Source organism: Sinohyriopsis cumingii, chromosome 17 (assembly GCF_028554795.1).
Source record: "Sinohyriopsis cumingii isolate HCF-2022 chromosome 17, ASM2855479v2, whole genome shotgun sequence".
In the NCBI taxonomy this organism is placed as follows: domain Eukaryota; kingdom Metazoa; phylum Mollusca; class Bivalvia; order Unionida; family Unionidae; genus Sinohyriopsis; species Sinohyriopsis cumingii.
The window spans coordinates 44,029,937-44,049,561 of record NC_142977.1 but is presented as its reverse complement, the minus strand read 5'-3'; the positions used below and the strand labels follow the sequence as shown (position 1 = coordinate 44,049,561).

Here is a 19,625-nt window from a genome sequence, read left to right as displayed (position 1 = left end):
TATGGAACCAGATGAATTCCAATGTAGACCTGCCATTTTTTCTAGTCTGTAGTCCAGTTAATTTGAGGCAAAATATCTTAGGAATATGCATTTTTTGTATTTAGACATTATCTGTCACAGCATTATGAATTTATTATCTGCATGGCCATGACAAGTGTAATGGACTGGATTTCCTGAAGAAAGCCTTTTCCTATCCATGTTCATCAGTTAATGAATTAGTTTAGGACTATGGCATTCATGAGGACTCCATCCATTAATTGTATGGCTTAGACTTTCAGAGGTCTGATAAAGTGATCACTATTCAACAGCATCATGTGTTGAATGAATGCACCATTGACCAGTTCTAAAACAGCACTTAAACACATCACAGGATTGTGATATTTGAATAAAGGTCTGCTATAATTTTCTAACATGGCTCAATTGACACCAAGCAGTCACAGAAACATAAGATAGCAGGTGAATGACTCATGAATCTATTCAAGTTTGGTCCTTCCAAATCTATAGTTAACCAACTACTGACAGTAAATAACAGAACTGCATTGAAAAACTGAGGTATGGTAAAAGGTCATGATTGCAGTAACAATGACAAAGGTTTAGAATCAACATTATTTGAACAAATCATGGTGACTAATGGGGTCCCCGAGTGACAGAGTGGTCTAAAGCACTCTCAGTTATGGATCACTGCCATCTCACCTCTGTCTGTGCCGGTTCGAGTCTCGGATTCAGCCAGTGTGGGTATGTGAGAAAGCTTGCCAGTAGCTTCTTGTGGGTCGGTGGTTCTTTCCAGGGTTTTCCTGGGTTCTTCCTCCACCATTAATACTGGCCGCCATGCATAGCCTATTGTGTGCTGAAAAATGGCGTTAAACCCAACAACAACAACAGCATGATGCATAATGAAATGTAGATGCACATTACTTAGTAGATAAATGCAGCTTTATAACAACTCATTATAGTTTTAGGATGTGCAACAATAAATCCATGGCTTGCTTCTAAGCAGGAACCACTAGTCCAGGACTTGCCATTAACCAAACACAACTGGTCCTGGACTTGCTGCTAACCACAAACCACTGCTCATTCACTGGAGTTCTTCTATGACTTGAAAAAGTTGTTTTCGTGGGTTGAATGCCATTTTTCAGCACATGATAGGCTATACATAGTGGCCAGTACATCTAGTGGAAGAACACTGACCTACGAGAAGCTACTGCCGTGCTTTCTCATGCACTCACATAGGCCGAGTCTGAGACTCAAACCCATGCAGACAGAGGTGAGATGTCAGTGATCTATGGAGGAAAGTGGCCTAGACCACTCGGTCACTTGGGATCCCTATCTTGGATAAGACCAAGCTATTGCGATTGCCCAGTAATATTGTATCTTTAACCTCACAGGCTATTTTGATATTACATTTTGGGGGGAAAGACTTTCTTTCAGGACTTTTACTGAACTTTAAGGTAAATAAAAAGAAAATAATGCTTTAAGTATTTTTCTTTCAGCAAAACAGTCTGATCCTGACAGCTCAAATTTATACACAGTTTACCTCCCCTGACTGGTCAGTTTGGCATGCCTGCTTTGGAATGATGGGAACTTCACTGTGGTCAATAATTGCGGCACTTGCAATCTATTCCAACAAGAAGAGAACCAAGCAAGAGTAAAAATACTGACGGATGTTCAAAACTGAACTTGTAAACAAGATAAACATGTATTTAAAGAAAGGATGTATATGAACAAAATGAAGAAGAAAAAATACTACCATGTACAAAGCAATGGTCAGGCAGGGTTTCCATTATTTTTATAAGTTTGGAAGTCACCAGGACTTAGTGCATTGGAGATTTTGAAGTACTGTTTCAGGTCCCCATTGTCATGTTCATTGTTTTATGTATACTTTGTGTACAGTTTTATTCAGTGATGATGCCAGTTTTGCTCTGTATCATCGGTTGTGGAAAAAGAAAAGATATAAGAATGGACAAGTAATAGATAGATATAGTGAAATCGAGAAGTACAGAAGAGGGTTTCTATTTGCATTATTGATTCTTCAGTCTAGACAGATCTGGTGACCATTATGCCCTTAGTAATACAGCTAATTCTTGAAAATGCAATAGAACCAATGCTGATATTTTTTGTTATGTCTATATTAGTGCCTGGCATAAGCATGGTTGTTTAGAAGCATCATAACCCAATGGATACACTGATTTTCATAAAAAGCGTGGATGTATGAATATGTGAGAAACTTAGTATATTGCTACCTTACAGAACAGAAAGAAAGTACAAGCAGTTGTTTTTTTATAGATCTGTACAGTTTTTACTGTCAAAAATTATATGGAATATACCTGCTAAGTGTCTGAATTCTTATGATGACATACTAGTATGCAACCAGAGTTATTTTGATGGCATAGTAGGCAGCCTGGATCCCTATGATGACAAACTATTATACACATAGAGTTTTGAGACAGCCTGGATTCTTATGGTTGTTTAGTTAACAGCATGAATTCTTATGATGGTATAGTCAACAGCCTGAATTCTTTTGATAGCATAGTAGACAGAATGAATTGTTATGATTGTATAGTTGACAGTTTGAAATCTGATGGTGTAGTCAACAACCTGAATTCTTTTGATGGTATAGTAGACAATGAATTGTTATGATTGTATAGTTGACAGTTTGAATTTTTATGATGGTGTAGTCAACAACCTGAATTCTATTGATGGTATCCTGGAAAGCCTGAATTCTTATGATTGTATAGTTGACATTTAGTTCACAGCCTGAATTATTTTGATGGCTTCTTAGACAGCATGAATTATTATGATTATATAGTTGACAATTTGAATTCTTATGATGGGATAGTCAACAACATGAATTCTTTTGATGGTATAGTAGACAGCGTGAATTATTATGATTGTATAATTGACCGTTTGAATTCTTACACTGGTATAGTCAACAGCCTGAATTCTTTTGATGGCATAGTAGACGTCCTGAATTCTTATGATTGTATAGTTGACAATTTGAATTTTTGTGATGGCATAGTCAATGACCTGGATTCTTTTGATGGCATTGTAGACAGCATGAATTGTTACGATTGTATAGTTGACAATTTGAATTCTTATACTGGTATAGTCAACAGCCAGAATTCTTTTGATGGCATAGTAGACGTCCTGAATTCTTATGATTGTATAGTTGACAATTTGAATTCTTCTGATGGCATAGTCAATGACCTGGATTCTTTTGATGGCATTGTAGACAGCATGAATTGTTATGATTGTATAGTTGACAGTTTGAATTCTTATGATGGGATAGTCAACAGCCTGAATTCTTTTGATGGTATAGTAGACAGTGTGAATTATTATGATTGTATAATGAACAGTTTGAATTCTTGTGATGGGATAGTCAACAGCCTGAATTCTTGTGATGGCATAGTAGACAGCTTGCAACAATAGACGGATGTTTTAAGCATTATAAAAAGCAGAGATCAAAACATGTACAATAGGGAATAATACGTTCTGGTCAGTTTTAGTCATTTATGTATGCCATTGTATGAGGGGTATTTGAAAAGTTAAGAATATTTTGTAACTGCTTTTTTGTTTTATTGAACCTGTGAATAAATTAATACTGATCAAGAGACAAAACAGTGATATATAAATTTATCTGCAGCTGCCTGTGCATCATGCTGGACGCCTGCCGATATATGCATGTGACATAACTTAGGTAAATCACAATGACTTAAAATTGTTGGGAAAGGCGAATGATTATGCTGCTGTGCAAAGAGCACACTGTAAAATCTGGACACTCTTAAGGTACTCTCCAACTGACATCATGACTCACTTGATAAAATTTCTCTAAGCAATTCTCTGTGATATCTTAAAATTTTGAGGTGGTGTCATTGTTTAAAAAAAAGATGACTCACGTTCTGGAAAGACCATTGTCTATGATTGGGGAGCAGGAAGTGGCTGATATGAAGCGGGTAGTTGATGAAGGTACATGATTCAAATGTCTTTCTACTGTCATGGACCATTCAGCTGCTTTCAGGGTATTTAGAATGATTTGAAGCGTAAAAATGTGTGTGTAAGATGGATCCCATATAATGCTAGCAGATGTGCAAAAACAGATTTTGTTCGAAATTACCAAACACACACTATCCAAAAATGAAAAGAGTAGCCATATAGGTTTGAATGAGATTGTCACAGGTGACGAAACCTGGATTTCGGATTTACTTTTTTAAACCCATTTGAAAAGAAAATAAAGTTTGGATCTGAGAAATCTAGCAGAGACCACAAATTGCTTGATGTAGTTACTTGACATTTTTATGAGACAAAAGTGTTGTGAAAAGTTTTAGAATACTGCTGAACCACCTGTATGTCTGAAGTATCCATCGTCTCCATGACAGTGCAATGGCACATGAAATAAATCTTGTGACAGACTTCCTGAAGGAGCACAGCTTCCAGATTTTGTCAGATCCATAAAGCCTTGATTGTGCTCCAAGTACTTTTTGGCTAAATCCAGTTTTCACAGATTGGTTGAGTTGACAGATGGTTTAAAAGCTGCTGTGGAGTTGCAGTATGTTTTTCCAGTGTATGAACAACATAACAAAATGTGAATACAAATTGCATTTTCAGCTTTCCGGTGTATGAACAACACACCTAAATGTGAATACAAATTGCATTTTCAGCTTTCAGTGTATGAACAACACATGAAAAAGTAAATATAAAATTGCATTTACAGTTTTCCATTGTACAAACTTCATACAAAAAAAGCAAATACAAAATTGCATTTAATTTGGTTAATCATGCTGATTATGAGTGTAAATGTGCATGGTGAGGACTTTGAATGGCAACTGCTTTGATGGCCTAGTGGTTATAGCATCTGCCTCGGATGCAGGAGGTCATGGGTTTGAACCCCAGCCAAGTCATACCAAAGACTTATAAAAATGGTACTAACAGCTGCCTCGCTTTGCACTCAGCATTAAGAGGTTAGTGTTAGGACTGGTCAGTCTGGTGTCAGGATAATGTGACTGGATGAGACATGATGGTACATGGTTGTGGCATGATGACATCACTACAAATCACCACACTGCAGACATCATAGCGATATGACAATTTTTTTTAAAGCTACATTAAAATTCCTAAACACCCACACACACACACACAGTACTTTGAACGAATACTCTGATGATGTACTGTCACTAACAATAAACATTGTTATAAAGTGCACTTATACTCAGAACTTTCTATAAAACAAACTGCTATAGTGAAGGATGTCATATTTTTATACACATAGTAACTTTTTATGAAATTTTTTATACTTGTAATAATTTGCAATCATCACATATACATTAATATTTAAACTAGTCTGTTTGCTTTTTGCACAATATTATGCTTATATGTTACTCAAGGACCTTCTTCCTATTTGGAATTCTGTAACCCAGATGGAAGAAGATGAGGATTGTATCATGATTATTTAGTATCTTAAGCGTAACCTAGATGGAATAGAATGATGGGGTCTTTATTATCATATAATGACCACCTTATGTCTTAAGTGTAACCCAGATGGAATAGAATGATGGGGTCTTTTTAAGTGTAACCCAGATGGAATAGAATGATGGGGTCTTTTTAAGTGTAACCCAGATGGAATAGAATGATAGGGTCTTTTTATGTGGAACCCAGATAGAAGAGAATGATTGGGACTTTTTAAGCATATAATGACCTGTCAATGACTCATGTTTAACGCAGATGGAAGAGGGTGGTCGGATCTTTATTACCATATTATGAATACGTAATGTCTTAAGTGCAACCCAGATGGATAACAATACCTTATAATAATTACGTTATATTACAAGTCTATTACAGATGTAAGAGAATAATGTGTCCTTTATTACCATTAGTGATTGTACTGTAAATTCATTTATTTTTAGTTTTCACAAGTGTGCCAAATAATGACATTTTTCGTGGTACTTAAAGTTTTGGATCTTGGGAAAGGGTAATATTGTTTCGATTGTGGTATTTAATATTGTTTGGAATTTTGAGAAGGGATCCTGATATTTCTTGGAAAGGATGCCATTTTTAAGGGTCTTGAAATTCTTGTTTTTAATTTAGCAAGCATGAGATCTACGAAAATTAATACCTCAGATATAAGTGAATTTGTAGTACTTATTTCCTCTGAAGTAACATCCATTGGAATTATACATTAATTTTTGCCCATCATTCATTTACTTTCTCACCAAACATCATTGTCTTTGCTTTGTCAATGAAACAGCAATATTTAAAAATGCATCAAAATTTGTGGCACAGTCTCATCACTAAAATCCTATATAGTTAAAAAAAACAAAACATTTTTATCTGTACAATGGTCTACTGTAATAATAATGGAATTAAATTCCAGGAAAAATATTGATTATAGCAAGCTTCTCTTTTAATAATATGCATCCTTATTCTTGTAGTATTGGATTTGATAGTGGGCCTTCCCTTTACATTGTAATCTGTAGTAGCAAAGTGCATTATATATATTAATCAGAGATACCAAGATATCAGTGTACTGGTCAGAAATCAGAGATACCAAGATATCAGTGTACTGGTCAGAAATCAAAATCTAGATTTTCTTAATTCTGGGCCATTTTTCAGGAATCATTACATTATCATGGAAAAGAAATAAAAAATATTCAGCTTTTTTTATTCATCATAAACAACTGTAGACTTCAAATAAAGATTCACAGTAAGCCCTACTGCAACTTCTGCATTGTGAATCAAATCAGATTATAGTATTTGGAAAATTAAATGCAGTTTTATTTATACACCAAGCCACATGTTTTGTTTGAAGTCAGTGGAAAGGATGAGTTTGATATGGCACAGAGATACATCCAGGTTGTCAGATTGAGACAGATTCATATGGCACATAGATATGCCCAGGTCAGCAGGCCAGGACATATTATCATGGCATAGAGATACGTCCAGGTCATCAGGCCAGGACATATTATCATAGCATAGAGATACGTCCAGGTCATCAGGCCAGGACATATTATCATGGTATAGAGATACATCCAGGTCATCAGGCCAGGACATATTCATATGGCATAGAGATATGTCCAGATCATCAGGCCAGGATATATTATCATGGCATAGAGATACGTCCAGGTCATCAGGCCAGAACATATTATCATGGCATAGAGATACGTCCAGGTCATCAGGCCAGGACATATTATCATGGTATAGAGACACATCCAGGTCATCAGGCCAGGACATATTCATATGGCATAGAGATATGTCCAGATCATCAGGCCAGGATATATTATCATGGCATAGAGATACGTCCAGGTCATCAGGCCAGGACATATTATCATGGCATAGAGATACATCCAGGTCATCAGGCCAGGACATATTCATATGGCACATAGATATGTCCAGGTCATCAGGCCAGGACATATTATCATGGCATAGATATATGTCCAGGTCATCAGGCCAGGACATATTATCATGGCATAGATATATGTCCAGGTCATCAGGCCAGGACATTATCATGGGATAGAGATATGTCCAGGTCATCAGGTCAGGACATATTATCATGGCATAGAGATACATCCAGGTCATCAGGCCAGGACATGTTCATATGGCACATAGATATGCCCAGGTCATCAGGCCAGGACATATTATCATGGCATAGATATATGTCCAGGTCATCAGGCCAGGACGTATTATCATGGCATAGAGATACATCCAGGTCATCAGGCTAGGACATATTATCATGGCATAGAGATACGTCCAGGTCATCAGGCCAGGACATTGTCATGGCATAGAGATACATCCAGGTCATCAGGCCAGGACATATTCATATGGCACATAGATATGCCCAGGTCATCAGACCAGGACATATTATCATGGCATAGAGATACGTCCAGGTCATCATGCCAGGACATATTATCATGGTATAGAGATACATCCAGGTCATCAGGCCAGGACATATTCATATGGCACATAGATATGCCCAGGTCATCAGGCCAGGACATATTATCATGGCATAGATATATGTCCAGGTCATCAGGCCAGGACATATTATCATGGCATAGATATATGTCCAGGTCATCAGGCCAGGACATTATCATGGGATAGAGATATGTCCAGGTCATCAGGTCAGGACATATTATTATGGCATAGAGATACATCCAGGTCATCAGGCCAGGACATATTCATATGGCACATAGATATGCCCAGGTCATCAGGCCAGGACATATTATCATGGCATAGATATATGTCCAGGTCATCAGGCCAGGACGTATTATCATGGCATAGAGATACATCCAGGTCATCAGGCTAGGACATATTATCATGGCATAGAGATACGTCCAGGTCATCAGGCCAGGACATTGTCATGGCATAGAGATACAGCCAGGTCATCAGGCCAGGACATATTCATATGGCACATAGATATGCCCAGGTCATCAGACCAGGACATATTATCATGGCATAGAGATACGTCCAGGTCATCAGGCCAGGACATATTATCATGGTATAGAGATACATCCAGGTCATCAGGCCAGGACATATTCATATGGCATAGAGATACATCCAGATCATCAGGCCAGAACATATTATCATGGCATAGAGATACGTCCAGGTCATCAGGCCAGGACATATTATCATGGCATAGAGATACATCCAGGTCATCAGACCAGGACATATTATCATGGCATAGAGATACGTCCAGGTCATCAGGCCAGGACATATTATCATGGCATAGAGATACGTCCAGGTCATCAGGCCAGGACATTATCATGGCATAGAGATACAACCAGGTCATCAGGCCAGGATATATTATTATGGTATAGAGATACATCCAGGTCATCAGGTCAGGACATATTCATATGGCATAGAGATACGTCCAGATCATCAGGCCAGGACATATTATCATGGCATAGACATACGTCCAGGTCATCAGGCCAGGACATATTATCATGGCATAGAGATACATCCAGGTCATCAGGCCAGGACATATTCATATGGCACATAGATATGCCCAGGTCATCAGGCCAGGACATATTATCATGGCATAGATATATGTCCAGGTCATCAGGCCAGGACATATTATCATGGCATAGAGATACATCCAGGTCATCAGGTCAGGACATTATCATGGGATAGAGATACGTCCAGGTCATCAGGTCAGGACATATTATCATGGCATAGAGATACATCCAGGTCATCAGGCCAGGACATATTCATATGGCACATAGATATGCCCAGGTCATCAGGCCAGGACATATTATCATGGCATAGAGATACATCCAGGTCATCAGGCCAGGACATATTATCATGGCATAGAGATACGTCCAGTTCATCAGGCCAGGACATTATCATGGCATAGAGATACATCCAGGTCATCAGGCCAGGACATATTCATATGGCACATAGATATGCCCAGGTCATCAGACCAGGACATATTATCATGGCATAGAGATATGTCCAGGTCATCAGGCCAGGACATATTATCATGGCATAGAGATACAACCAGGTCATCAGGCCAGGATATATTATTATGGTATAGAGATACATCCAGGTCATCAGGCCAGGACATATTCATATGGCATAGAGATACGTCCAGATCATCAGGCCAGGACATATTATCATGGCATAGAGATACGTCCAGGTCATCAGGCCAGGACATATTATCATGGCATAGAGATACATCCAGGTCATCAGGTCAGGACATATTCATATGGCACATAGATATGCCCAGGTCATCAGGCCAGGACATTATCATGGGATAGAGATATGTCCAGGTCATCAGGTCAGGACATATTATCATGGCATAGAGATACATCCAGGTCATCAGGCCAGGACATATTCATATGGCACATAGATATGCCCAGGTCATCAGGCCAGGACATATTATCATGGCATAGAGATACATCCAGGTCATCAGGCCAGGACATATTATCATGGCATAGAGATACGTCCAGGTCATCAGGCCAGGACATTATCATGGCATAGAGATACGTCCAGGTCATCAGGCCAGGACATATTCATATGGCACATAGATATGCCCAGGTCATCAGACCAGGACATATTATCATGGCATAGAGATACGTCCAGGTCGTCAGGCCAGGACATATTATCATGGTATAGAGATACATCCAGGTCATCAGGCCAGGACATATTCATATGGCATAGAGATACGTCCAGATCATCAGGCCAGGACATATTATCATGGCATAGAGATACGTCCAGGTCATCAGGCCAGGACATATTATCATGGCATAGAGATACATCCAGGTCATCAGACCAGGACATATTATCATGGCATAGAGATACGTCCAGGTCATCAGGCCAGGACATATTATCATGGCATAGAGATACGTCCAGGTCATCAGGCCAGGACATTATCATGGCATAGAGATACAACCAGGTCATCAGGCCAGGATATATTCACATGACACATAGATATGTCCAGGTAATTAGGCCAGGACATATTATTATGGCATAGAGATACGTCCAGGTCAACAGGCCAGGACATATAAGTATGGAACATTGATATGTCCAGGTCATCAGGCCAGGACGTATTTATATGGCATAGAGATACATCCAGGTCATCAGTATTTACTAAGTCAAATATTGGAATGGCATTCCAGATGAACGGGCAATATAATTTTGTCAGTGGATTTTGGATGTTGATATCATAACACAGTGGCAAGAAGATGAGTGTTGTAAAGTTGGCAAACATGATCATGGTGGCTATGGTGGGTGTTGATTTGCAGAGAGCTTACTGAAAAATTGGGATTTTAAGTGTCTTATTATGATATGAAAGAAAGAAGATTCTGTTATGTTATTATATTGAAGATTATATAATACTGTATTGTTCTTTTGTATGAATATGCTACTTAACTGTTATAGCCATATACATTCCAATCAAAAGATTGAAAAACTAAGCACTTTGTGAATGCTGCCAAATATATATACACACACATTTTCTATTTGTATTGTAAAGGTGCTTTGTATTCAGTATCACTTATATATTCATATATTCACAACTCATTTTGTCACCTTATGTATATTATTGACTCCTTTCACATGCTACCCATGTGTCGCCCAACATTTAAATTTTAAAAAATAGATGTTTTCTTTTCTCTTGTTCTACAGTCTCCACAGCTGTAGTCATTATGCATGCATGCCAACCATTATAATATTGGTTTAATCATTACGCAGTGTTTCACTAAATTACATCTTTTTCTCACCTTTTATTTGGATTACAGTTTTTCAATATATCCACCTTCCAGAGAAAATAAATCAATAAAAAATTGTTTTCTCATTTTTATTAACATTTCATTGATCCCACAGATCATATTCTAGAAAAGACGGTTTTGACAGAGCTATGGCACAAGATTACTCTTATCCGTGTGCTTTTATGACACTATTAATATGTTTTATTTATCTGTCTCCACAAGATAAGATTAGTACCAAAAGCAATAGTTGCCATGAAGCATACATGATCTTCTCATTCTTGTAACTAGCAAAGTGGATATTAAGATTTCACAGAGAGACAATCTTTTCACTGTTTTGGAAGAATCAAAGTGTGAGATGGTTTTTAAAAAAAACTGAATGATCCAGTTACAAAGCTTCATTGCTTGTTTTTGAAGAGTCCCACTCCGTTGTTTGAAGCAGCAAATATTGTCTTACAGCAAGAAGAACCTAGCATTCATAGTATGCACGAGCTTCCATCAGACCAGTTGTCAGATTTGCTAATAAGGCTTAATAAGCCATAAATTATTACATCAGCTTTTAACTGATATAGACTTTAATGATGACATTGTAAACCAGAAACATAATGAAATCTAATTATTGGTGCAGAAACAAGAGAATTCCAAGAACAAAATTATACTCTTGCTGTGAAAGTGTTCTATGATAATGTTAGAGATTAATGTATTATGTTACAGCCTGTGATTACATGTTCCCAAAAGTCCCATTTGGAGATGCTTTTAAATGCTTCAATTGCTGATGAAAATAAGAGTTGAAAAGGTTTAAAAGTGTCAGATTCTTTGTCAAGAGATATCCCTTTCTGTTTCCACCCTCATCTACCTTGGACCATCTGGAAGGAGAATTCTACCTGACAAGGTACACTTCATACAGAGTTGATGAGCAGTTGCATGTTATTTTGCAGCTAACAGAACCAAGCACTGGAAGATGTAAATCTCCTCTTCTTTGTCCAGTTATGAAAGGAATATTGATTCTATACCGTTCTTTTGCTGACTGTGAGAGATTTTTCAGCATTCTCAGCAAAAATGAAACTGAGTTTAGATCCAGGCTAAGTAATCCAGTACTTAATGCTCCACTGGTGTGCAATACATTTATGGTTACAACTGGTACGAAGTGTTTTGAATTGCAGCATAGCATTCTGGTGTTTTCGAAAGCTTTAAATGCAACATATGAAAGCTTGAAGCAAAAGACTAGAGGATTAAATGCACTGTTTTTGTACATAATTATATTCATTGAATTTATAGCTTGTCATATGTAGATTAAACTTTTTCTGCTCGGATTAAAGTGATCCCATTTAGTCTAAGGATAATGATAAAAGTTTCAAAGCTACTACAAGTGATAAGAAATTTAAACAAACTGAGAAGCCCCACTTTTATCACTCTCCCTTGATTTGACAGGGACCATTTTATTGCTATCCTTTGACTGGGACCAGTTATTTTTTTAGAAACTTCTTAAAGCTGCTTAACAAGATCTGATCAAATCTGACAGCTTCCAAGCTTGAATGCCTTTCAGATTTAAACAAATGATGATGTTTGGCCATCAGATTTGCCTGCAGTAAAAGTAGAAAAAACATTTGCCAAATTTTATGCATGAAGAAAGCAGCTAAATAGAACTGACCAACATTGACACAAAGCATCCAGGCCAAATATTTCAGATTTGAACAAATATACAAAGGTTTGAGAAGCCTTTAGACAACTGTATTCATTCAATGGTAGAACTGCTGACCCAGATTTATTGGTCCACTGCTTTAATTTAGACCAATTTACATATGTCACGCAGGTGAGTGATTACATGTCCAATTGGGCCTCTTGCTACAATAAATGTCACAAGTCCAAAATAATCAGTTTTTATTATTCACTTTACTTGTGAAATAGCTGTCAAACTGCAGACATTGTAGCAATATGACATAAAAATTGTTAAAGCTACGTTAAAAATCTATATCACACACACATGTGGAATAGTCAATTCTCCTGAGCACATGGGCCCTAATATGAAAACAGCACTCCACTGGTAGTGACAAAATGCATATTTGCCAGGAATACTTACCCAAACACCAAAACGTCTCATGACTTAATGATGACATTTTTTGATGTGGACAATAAGGTCTTGTCCAACAAAATAAGGAGGATACTTCTATAACCTTCACAAAAATTACAATGGTGTAATATTAAAGTATGATAGGATGGAATCATTAACAGCTGAAGGAGTGAACAATTTATGATCAGTAGACATCCTTTTCTATAAAAGTGTAAATTTTCTATTGACTTGTATAAGAGCTTGATGATATTCTTTAAAAAGACATCAAACACTTTGAAAATGAGCTTGAAATAATCTACGTATGTTGTTGTTTTTGTTGTTGTAGGGTTTAACGCCATTTTTCAGCACACGATAGGCTATACATGGTGCCAGTATTAATGGTGGAGGAAGAACCCGGGAAAACCCCAGAAAGAACCACCGACCCACGAGAAGCCACTGGCAAGCTTTCTCACATACCCACATTGGCTGAATCCGAGACTTGAACCCATGCAGACAGAGGTGAGATGGCAGTGATCCGTAACGGAGAGCGCTTTAGACCACTCGGGGCCCCAATCTACATATGGTTCTGTTCTTTATTTCAAATATACAAACTATTGTCTACACTGCTTTTGTGAAAAAAATACAGATTACTTTAAAAAATTTAAAATATTTGAATTCTGCTTTAATTGGAACTAAATATATGCTATGGAACAAGACAAATAGTGATAGAAAGTGTAGGACATATGTGCTTATGATAAAAGTGATCACTTCAAGGGATTGGGGAGGTGGGATGTTTTTTTAAAGTTAATGAAGGCATGAACATGGTTTGCTGTATAATTATTTGCTCAGCAAGTTTTTTATTCTGAATAAGGGTGTATTTTCACACACACACAGAGAACTAGAATTGTATTTCAGCCATGTAAATAAAAAATTAATGGTGTTGAATTGACAACATTGGTCTCACAGTCTCTATACATGGGCTATGCAGGTCAGTGGTACTGACCAACTACAAAACTCGTCAAGACAATGCATTATGTCCCACCCAGTTCCATTATCCTGACACCAGGCCAACCAGTCCTAGCACTAACCTCTTAACGCCGAGTGTGACATAGCCTTTAACAGGTGGATATTTATTGAAATATGTATTAAAGTGAAAGCTAAATTAACATTAACTAAATGATCACACACACAATTCCACTGTATAAGACAAGACAGGGCCAACATTTTAAACTATATTCAATCTAGATGCACAACACTCCCAAATAGGTAACAGACATCACTGAAAATGAAAATGCATAAAGGAAGATGTAAAAATGGTTCCAGAATTTATCATTAATCTCCTTCCATGCAGACTAAACACTTTAAAGGAGAAAACTTTGTTGATGCACCCCTTGGAGTCCACTGAATGACAGAAATTATGTATCATTTGGAAACCAATGCTTTGTCCTAAAGATGATAAATTCGTAATAGCTTGAAGAAATTTTAAACACTGTGCATCGATCCAATGTATCATTTATAACTGATATGTCTGAATATATTATGATAATTGCTCCTTTGTTTTATATTGTCACTACCTTTATATACTGCATTTGCATATCAGTATGTAGATATAGCAGTGATATTTCCTTAGATAAACAAACATTACTTACACTTTACATGGTACCCATTCTTGGAATATTTATATATTTTGTGGTATTTAGTGGACAAACTATCTTATCATTGTACAGGTTACAGAATTATAGTTCATCCCCAATTTAGAGAATATTCCCAAACTTTGATGGACTTCAAAATTAACACATAGCAGACCCATTTGCTTGCAAACAAATAATTAACATCACTCAAAATAGTCATTCGTATGATAGAAATATATGTCTATAAGGATTACTTATTTCCTGTTTAAAGCATTAAAGCAAACCAAGTTGTATAATTTCCGAATTTTGTATGCAGACAGTTTAGTTCATAATCTTTCAAAATTTCTATGAAATAAAGAAAAAGTATAAAATTAAATCTTATTGTATCCTCTAGTGGTTTAAAATAAAATCTTATTGTATCCTCTGGTGGTATTGATTTAATACTGTTTTCTTAATACCTTTTCCCAGGTTTCATTTACGTATTGATTTAATAGTTTTCTTCATACCTTTTTCCAGGTTTCATTCATGTATTAATACCGTTTTCTTCATACCATTTTCCAGGTTTCATTCATGTATTGATTTAATACTGTTTTCTTCATACCTTTTTTCTAGGTTTCATTCATGTATCGATCTAATATTGTTTTCTTCATACGTTTTTCCAGGTTTCATTCATGTATTGATTTAATACCATTTTCTTCATACCTTTTTCCAGGTTTCATTCATGTATCGATTTAATACTGTTTTCTTCATACATGTTTCTGGGTTTAATTCATGTATTGATATTATACTGTTTTCTTAATACCTTTTTCCAGGTTTCATTCAGGTATTGATTTAATACTGTTTTCTAAATACCTTTTCCCAGGTTTCATTCAGGTATTAATACTGTTTTCTGAATACTTTTTTCCAGGTTTCATTCATGTATTGATTTAATATTGTTTTCTTAATACCTTTTTTCCAGGTTTCATTCATGTATTGATTTAATACTGTTTTCTTCATACCTTTTTCCAGGCTTCATTCATGTATTGATTTAATACTGTTTTCTAAATACCTTTTTCCAGGTTTCATTCATGTATTGATTTAATACCATTTTCTTCATACCTTTTTCCAGGTTTCATTCAGGTATTGATTTAATATTGTTTTCTGAATACTTTTTTCCAGGTTTCATTCATGTATTGATTTAATACCATTTTCTTCATACTTTTTTCCATATTTCATTCATGTATTGATTTAATACTGTTTTCTTCATACCTTTTTCCAGGTTTCATTCAGGTATTGATTTAATACTGTTTTTTTAATACGTTTTTCCAGGTTTCATTCAGGTATTGATTTAATACTGTTTTCTTCATACCTTTTTCCAGGTTTCATTCAGGTATTGATTTAATACTGTTTTCTTAATACCTTTTTCCAGGTTTCATTCAGGTATTGATTTAATACTGTTTTCTTAATACCTTTTCCAGGTTTCATTCATGTATTGATTTAATACTGTTTTCTTCATACCTTTTTCTAGGTTTCATTCATGTATTGATTTGATACTGTATTGATTATTCTCAAGGTCCTGACCCTGATGATTTACCAGCTGTACTCATAAGTCAAGTCCAACTGCAAACAACATAGACCTTGATTTTCTCTTGCATAATGCAGATCAGGGTCTATGTTGTTTGTTTTGTTGATTACCCCTAAGAAACTGTACAGAGCCACATCTGCCAGCACATTATGTGACAGGAAATTTGGGTCTCTGCAGTGTTTAGATGGATTTGACTTTCAAGCAAGTATGTATGATACCAGTCCTTTTTTATAAAGTCTTGTATATCATAAAATTGCCACAAATATTTTCTTTCAAAATATTTTTTTATATAAACAAATTTTAAAAGATTAAAATTTGTTTTGTTGGCAAAACAATTTTGGAAAATCTTGTCTGGTTATATTGAAAGTATTAAATTATTATGAACATATAATAATTACACACAGGTTTACTCTAATGAATATCAGGCAATCTGCATTGGTGCAATAATGGAACAACTGTTTTAGGCACTAGAATAATGTGTGTGTTTGGATTTTTAATGTAGCTTTATCAACTTTGCAGTCATGTTGCTACAATGCCTGCAGTGTGGCAGTTTATAGTGATGTCTAGCACTGGGGCATCATGCCACTTGCATGTTACATGATGTCCCACCTAGTCCCAATATCTTGACACCAGGCTGACCAGGGCCCCGAGTGGCCAAGTGGTCTAAAGCGCTCTCCATTACGGATCACTGCCATCTCACCTCTGTCTTTGTGGGTTCAAGTCTAGGATTCGGCCAATGTGGGTATGTGAGAAAGCTTGCCAGTAGCTTCTCGTGGGTCAGTGGTTCATCCTCCACCATTAATACAGGCTGCCATGCATAGCCTATCGTGTGCTGAAAAATGGCGTTAAACCCCATAACAACAACAACCAGGCTGACCACTCCTAACACTAACCTCTTAATGCGGAGTGCTTAGTGAGACAGCTGTAAGTACCACTGTTCATAAGTCTTTGGTATGACTTGTCCGGGGTTTGAACCCATGATCTCTCGCATCTGAGGCAGATGCTCAAACCACTAGGCCACTGGAGCAATCTGGGCACTAGGATAAAGCATGTTACTGCTTACTGTACTCTCCAGGTTTATGAATAAGAACTGCAGTAAAATTGTATTAAAAAACGTAAATTCCCATGAATTATTGAAGAATTATAAGTGTTATGTATATCTGTATTTTTCGTAACTTTTGATACAGTATTGTATCTTTATTATGTGTTTTAAAAAAATCCTGAGTGTAAATTGTATTGATCATCTATAGTCAAGATATTAAGAGTGTAGATTGTATAGGATCTATAAATAGTTGTTAACATTGGTGTTACCAATCATTAAAAAAAAATTAATAATAAAATCTGTTGAAAATTTTGGGGTAATTTCTCATTGGCTGGTGGGGTCAGATGGGTTCTTATAAGAATTATTTTCCATTGGATAGGCTCTATCAGGTGAGTTCTTTTATGATCTGGGATATTTGCAAAGTGTTATATGGCTAGCAGGATAAAAATGTTTTCACCCCTTGTAAACAGGTATGTGGAGCTGAACAATTTGTTTCATTCATATTTCTAATGTTCTTGTTATAACATCAGTCCTCGGACATATTTAATTTTGTGTTAGATATTATTTGAGAGGAAACATTTGCTTAGATTATTCACTGGAACTGATAAGTGCACACTGGACTAAAATATTATGGGACTATTGTGGACTATCTAGAGGAGTTCTGGATAATGCCCTTTTGATACATCAGGACTGTTGATATTAGATTTGCACCATTTTTATTTAGGACTAAATAGACATCATAAGAAGTCTTTTAGTGAAAATCCCATATCAATTTGACCATCTGTTTTGCAGTAGTAGGAATGGAACTATAACAAGATTTTCAAAATGACTGGTATGGTGGCCATGTTGGATGTGTGAGTTGCACTTTCATTTAGAATCAACTAGAGCTAGGGATGAATGTGTCTCTGCACTTTGGTGGCCATTCTTCCAGTTGCTAAGAGTAACAAGCAAACTTCTGCTAACAGACTCCAGACAAAGGCCATCACAAAACTCTTCTGGTCGATGACCAGTAGAGCTGAAAAAAATAAAAATAAAACGGTTTCTTCAAAATATTTATTTTCTAAGATTTAAAAAGATAAATGTGACTAGCACCTTGCAGATGAATACAAAGTTCTAAATGTGACTGAGGTTATATAAAGAGCATATGAACATGGCAGAATAACTATGAATAAATGAGTACATATGAATTAGGAATGAAATCCTGTATTTTATTTCAATTATTACAACAGTCCGTTCATTATGAGGCACATAAGCATGCATTGTTATAAGTAAGGTAACCTTATAACTGGACACATTGCATGCAAGCTACAGTTTACTCAGTAGAATAATATGCATGATAAAACTTGTGTTATAGTCATAAACAATTTATACAGTGGTTCCTTATAGTGAGGTACCATTCTATCAAAAACTAATCGTCTACAAACCTAATACTATGTCTAGGTTTTTTAAGAGTACAAAATTACAAAAATAGACAGGATCAAGAATTTGAAATACCACTGACAGCTTTCAACTTTCATGCTGAAATCAATATGTCATTATGATTGCTAGGCCTTTTCCCTGATCATATTAAAAAATATATTTAATATTAAAATATTTCACACATGAAACTGTTAAATGATCTGATGGAATACTGGCATTTTAATATCAATTTATTGCACATTTTTTTCTTGCTAAAAAGAGATTATGATTTTTCAGTCCAAATCAAACTTAATGCCTAGAAGAATTGCATTTTCTTCCCTCGTGTTGAAATATCAAATGCTGCTTTTCCCCACCAGGATTGAGACTTGCAACAATTTTATTATGATTCTCTGGTGTACAATCTAGGGAAGGGAAGTTCCTTTGTTGGTTGTAACCTGAAAATTGATGAACAAAAAATTTCACTAAATGCTAATAAATGAATCAAATTACAATAAAATATATTAGTGATAATTAATCAAATATTAGCAATAAATTATATCTGCACAAAAAAATGACAAGAATGAGGAACAAATAAATGATTACATGTGCAAGTTCTTTGATTTTAGATAAGAGGTTAAAAAATAAACAGATTTAATGTATAAAACAAAGCTTGATCATGTCAGTATGTATTTTGAATTTTATACATGTATTTGTTTTAAACAAAATCCTGCTTCAAATGCTGGTAACTGAT

At 36.0% G+C, this 19,625-nt stretch overlaps 2 protein-coding genes across 2 annotated transcripts in view; one reads left to right on the top strand and one right to left on the bottom strand.

Moving 5' to 3' along the window:
* LOC149778528 (uncharacterized) overlaps window positions 1-11,269 on the top strand; it is a 50,821-nt gene extending 39,552 nt beyond the window's left edge. Inside the window, exon 6 of the mRNA XM_089939402.1 lies at window positions 1,491-11,269. Within this exon, the coding sequence (XP_089795528.1) occupies window positions 1,491-1,649 (159 nt within the window). The 3' untranslated portion in view covers window positions 1,650-11,269. The remainder of the gene's footprint in view (window positions 1-1,490) is intronic.
* Window positions 11,270-18,515: 7,246 nt separating this feature from the next.
* LOC149778527 (phytanoyl-CoA dioxygenase domain-containing protein 1-like) overlaps window positions 18,516-19,625 on the bottom strand; it is a 35,058-nt gene continuing 33,948 nt past the window's right edge. The window contains exon 11 of the mRNA XM_089939401.1: window positions 18,516-19,329. Coding sequence (XP_089795527.1) covers window positions 19,275-19,329 — 55 coding nt within the window. The 3' untranslated portion in view covers window positions 18,516-19,274. The remainder of the gene's footprint in view (window positions 19,330-19,625) is intronic.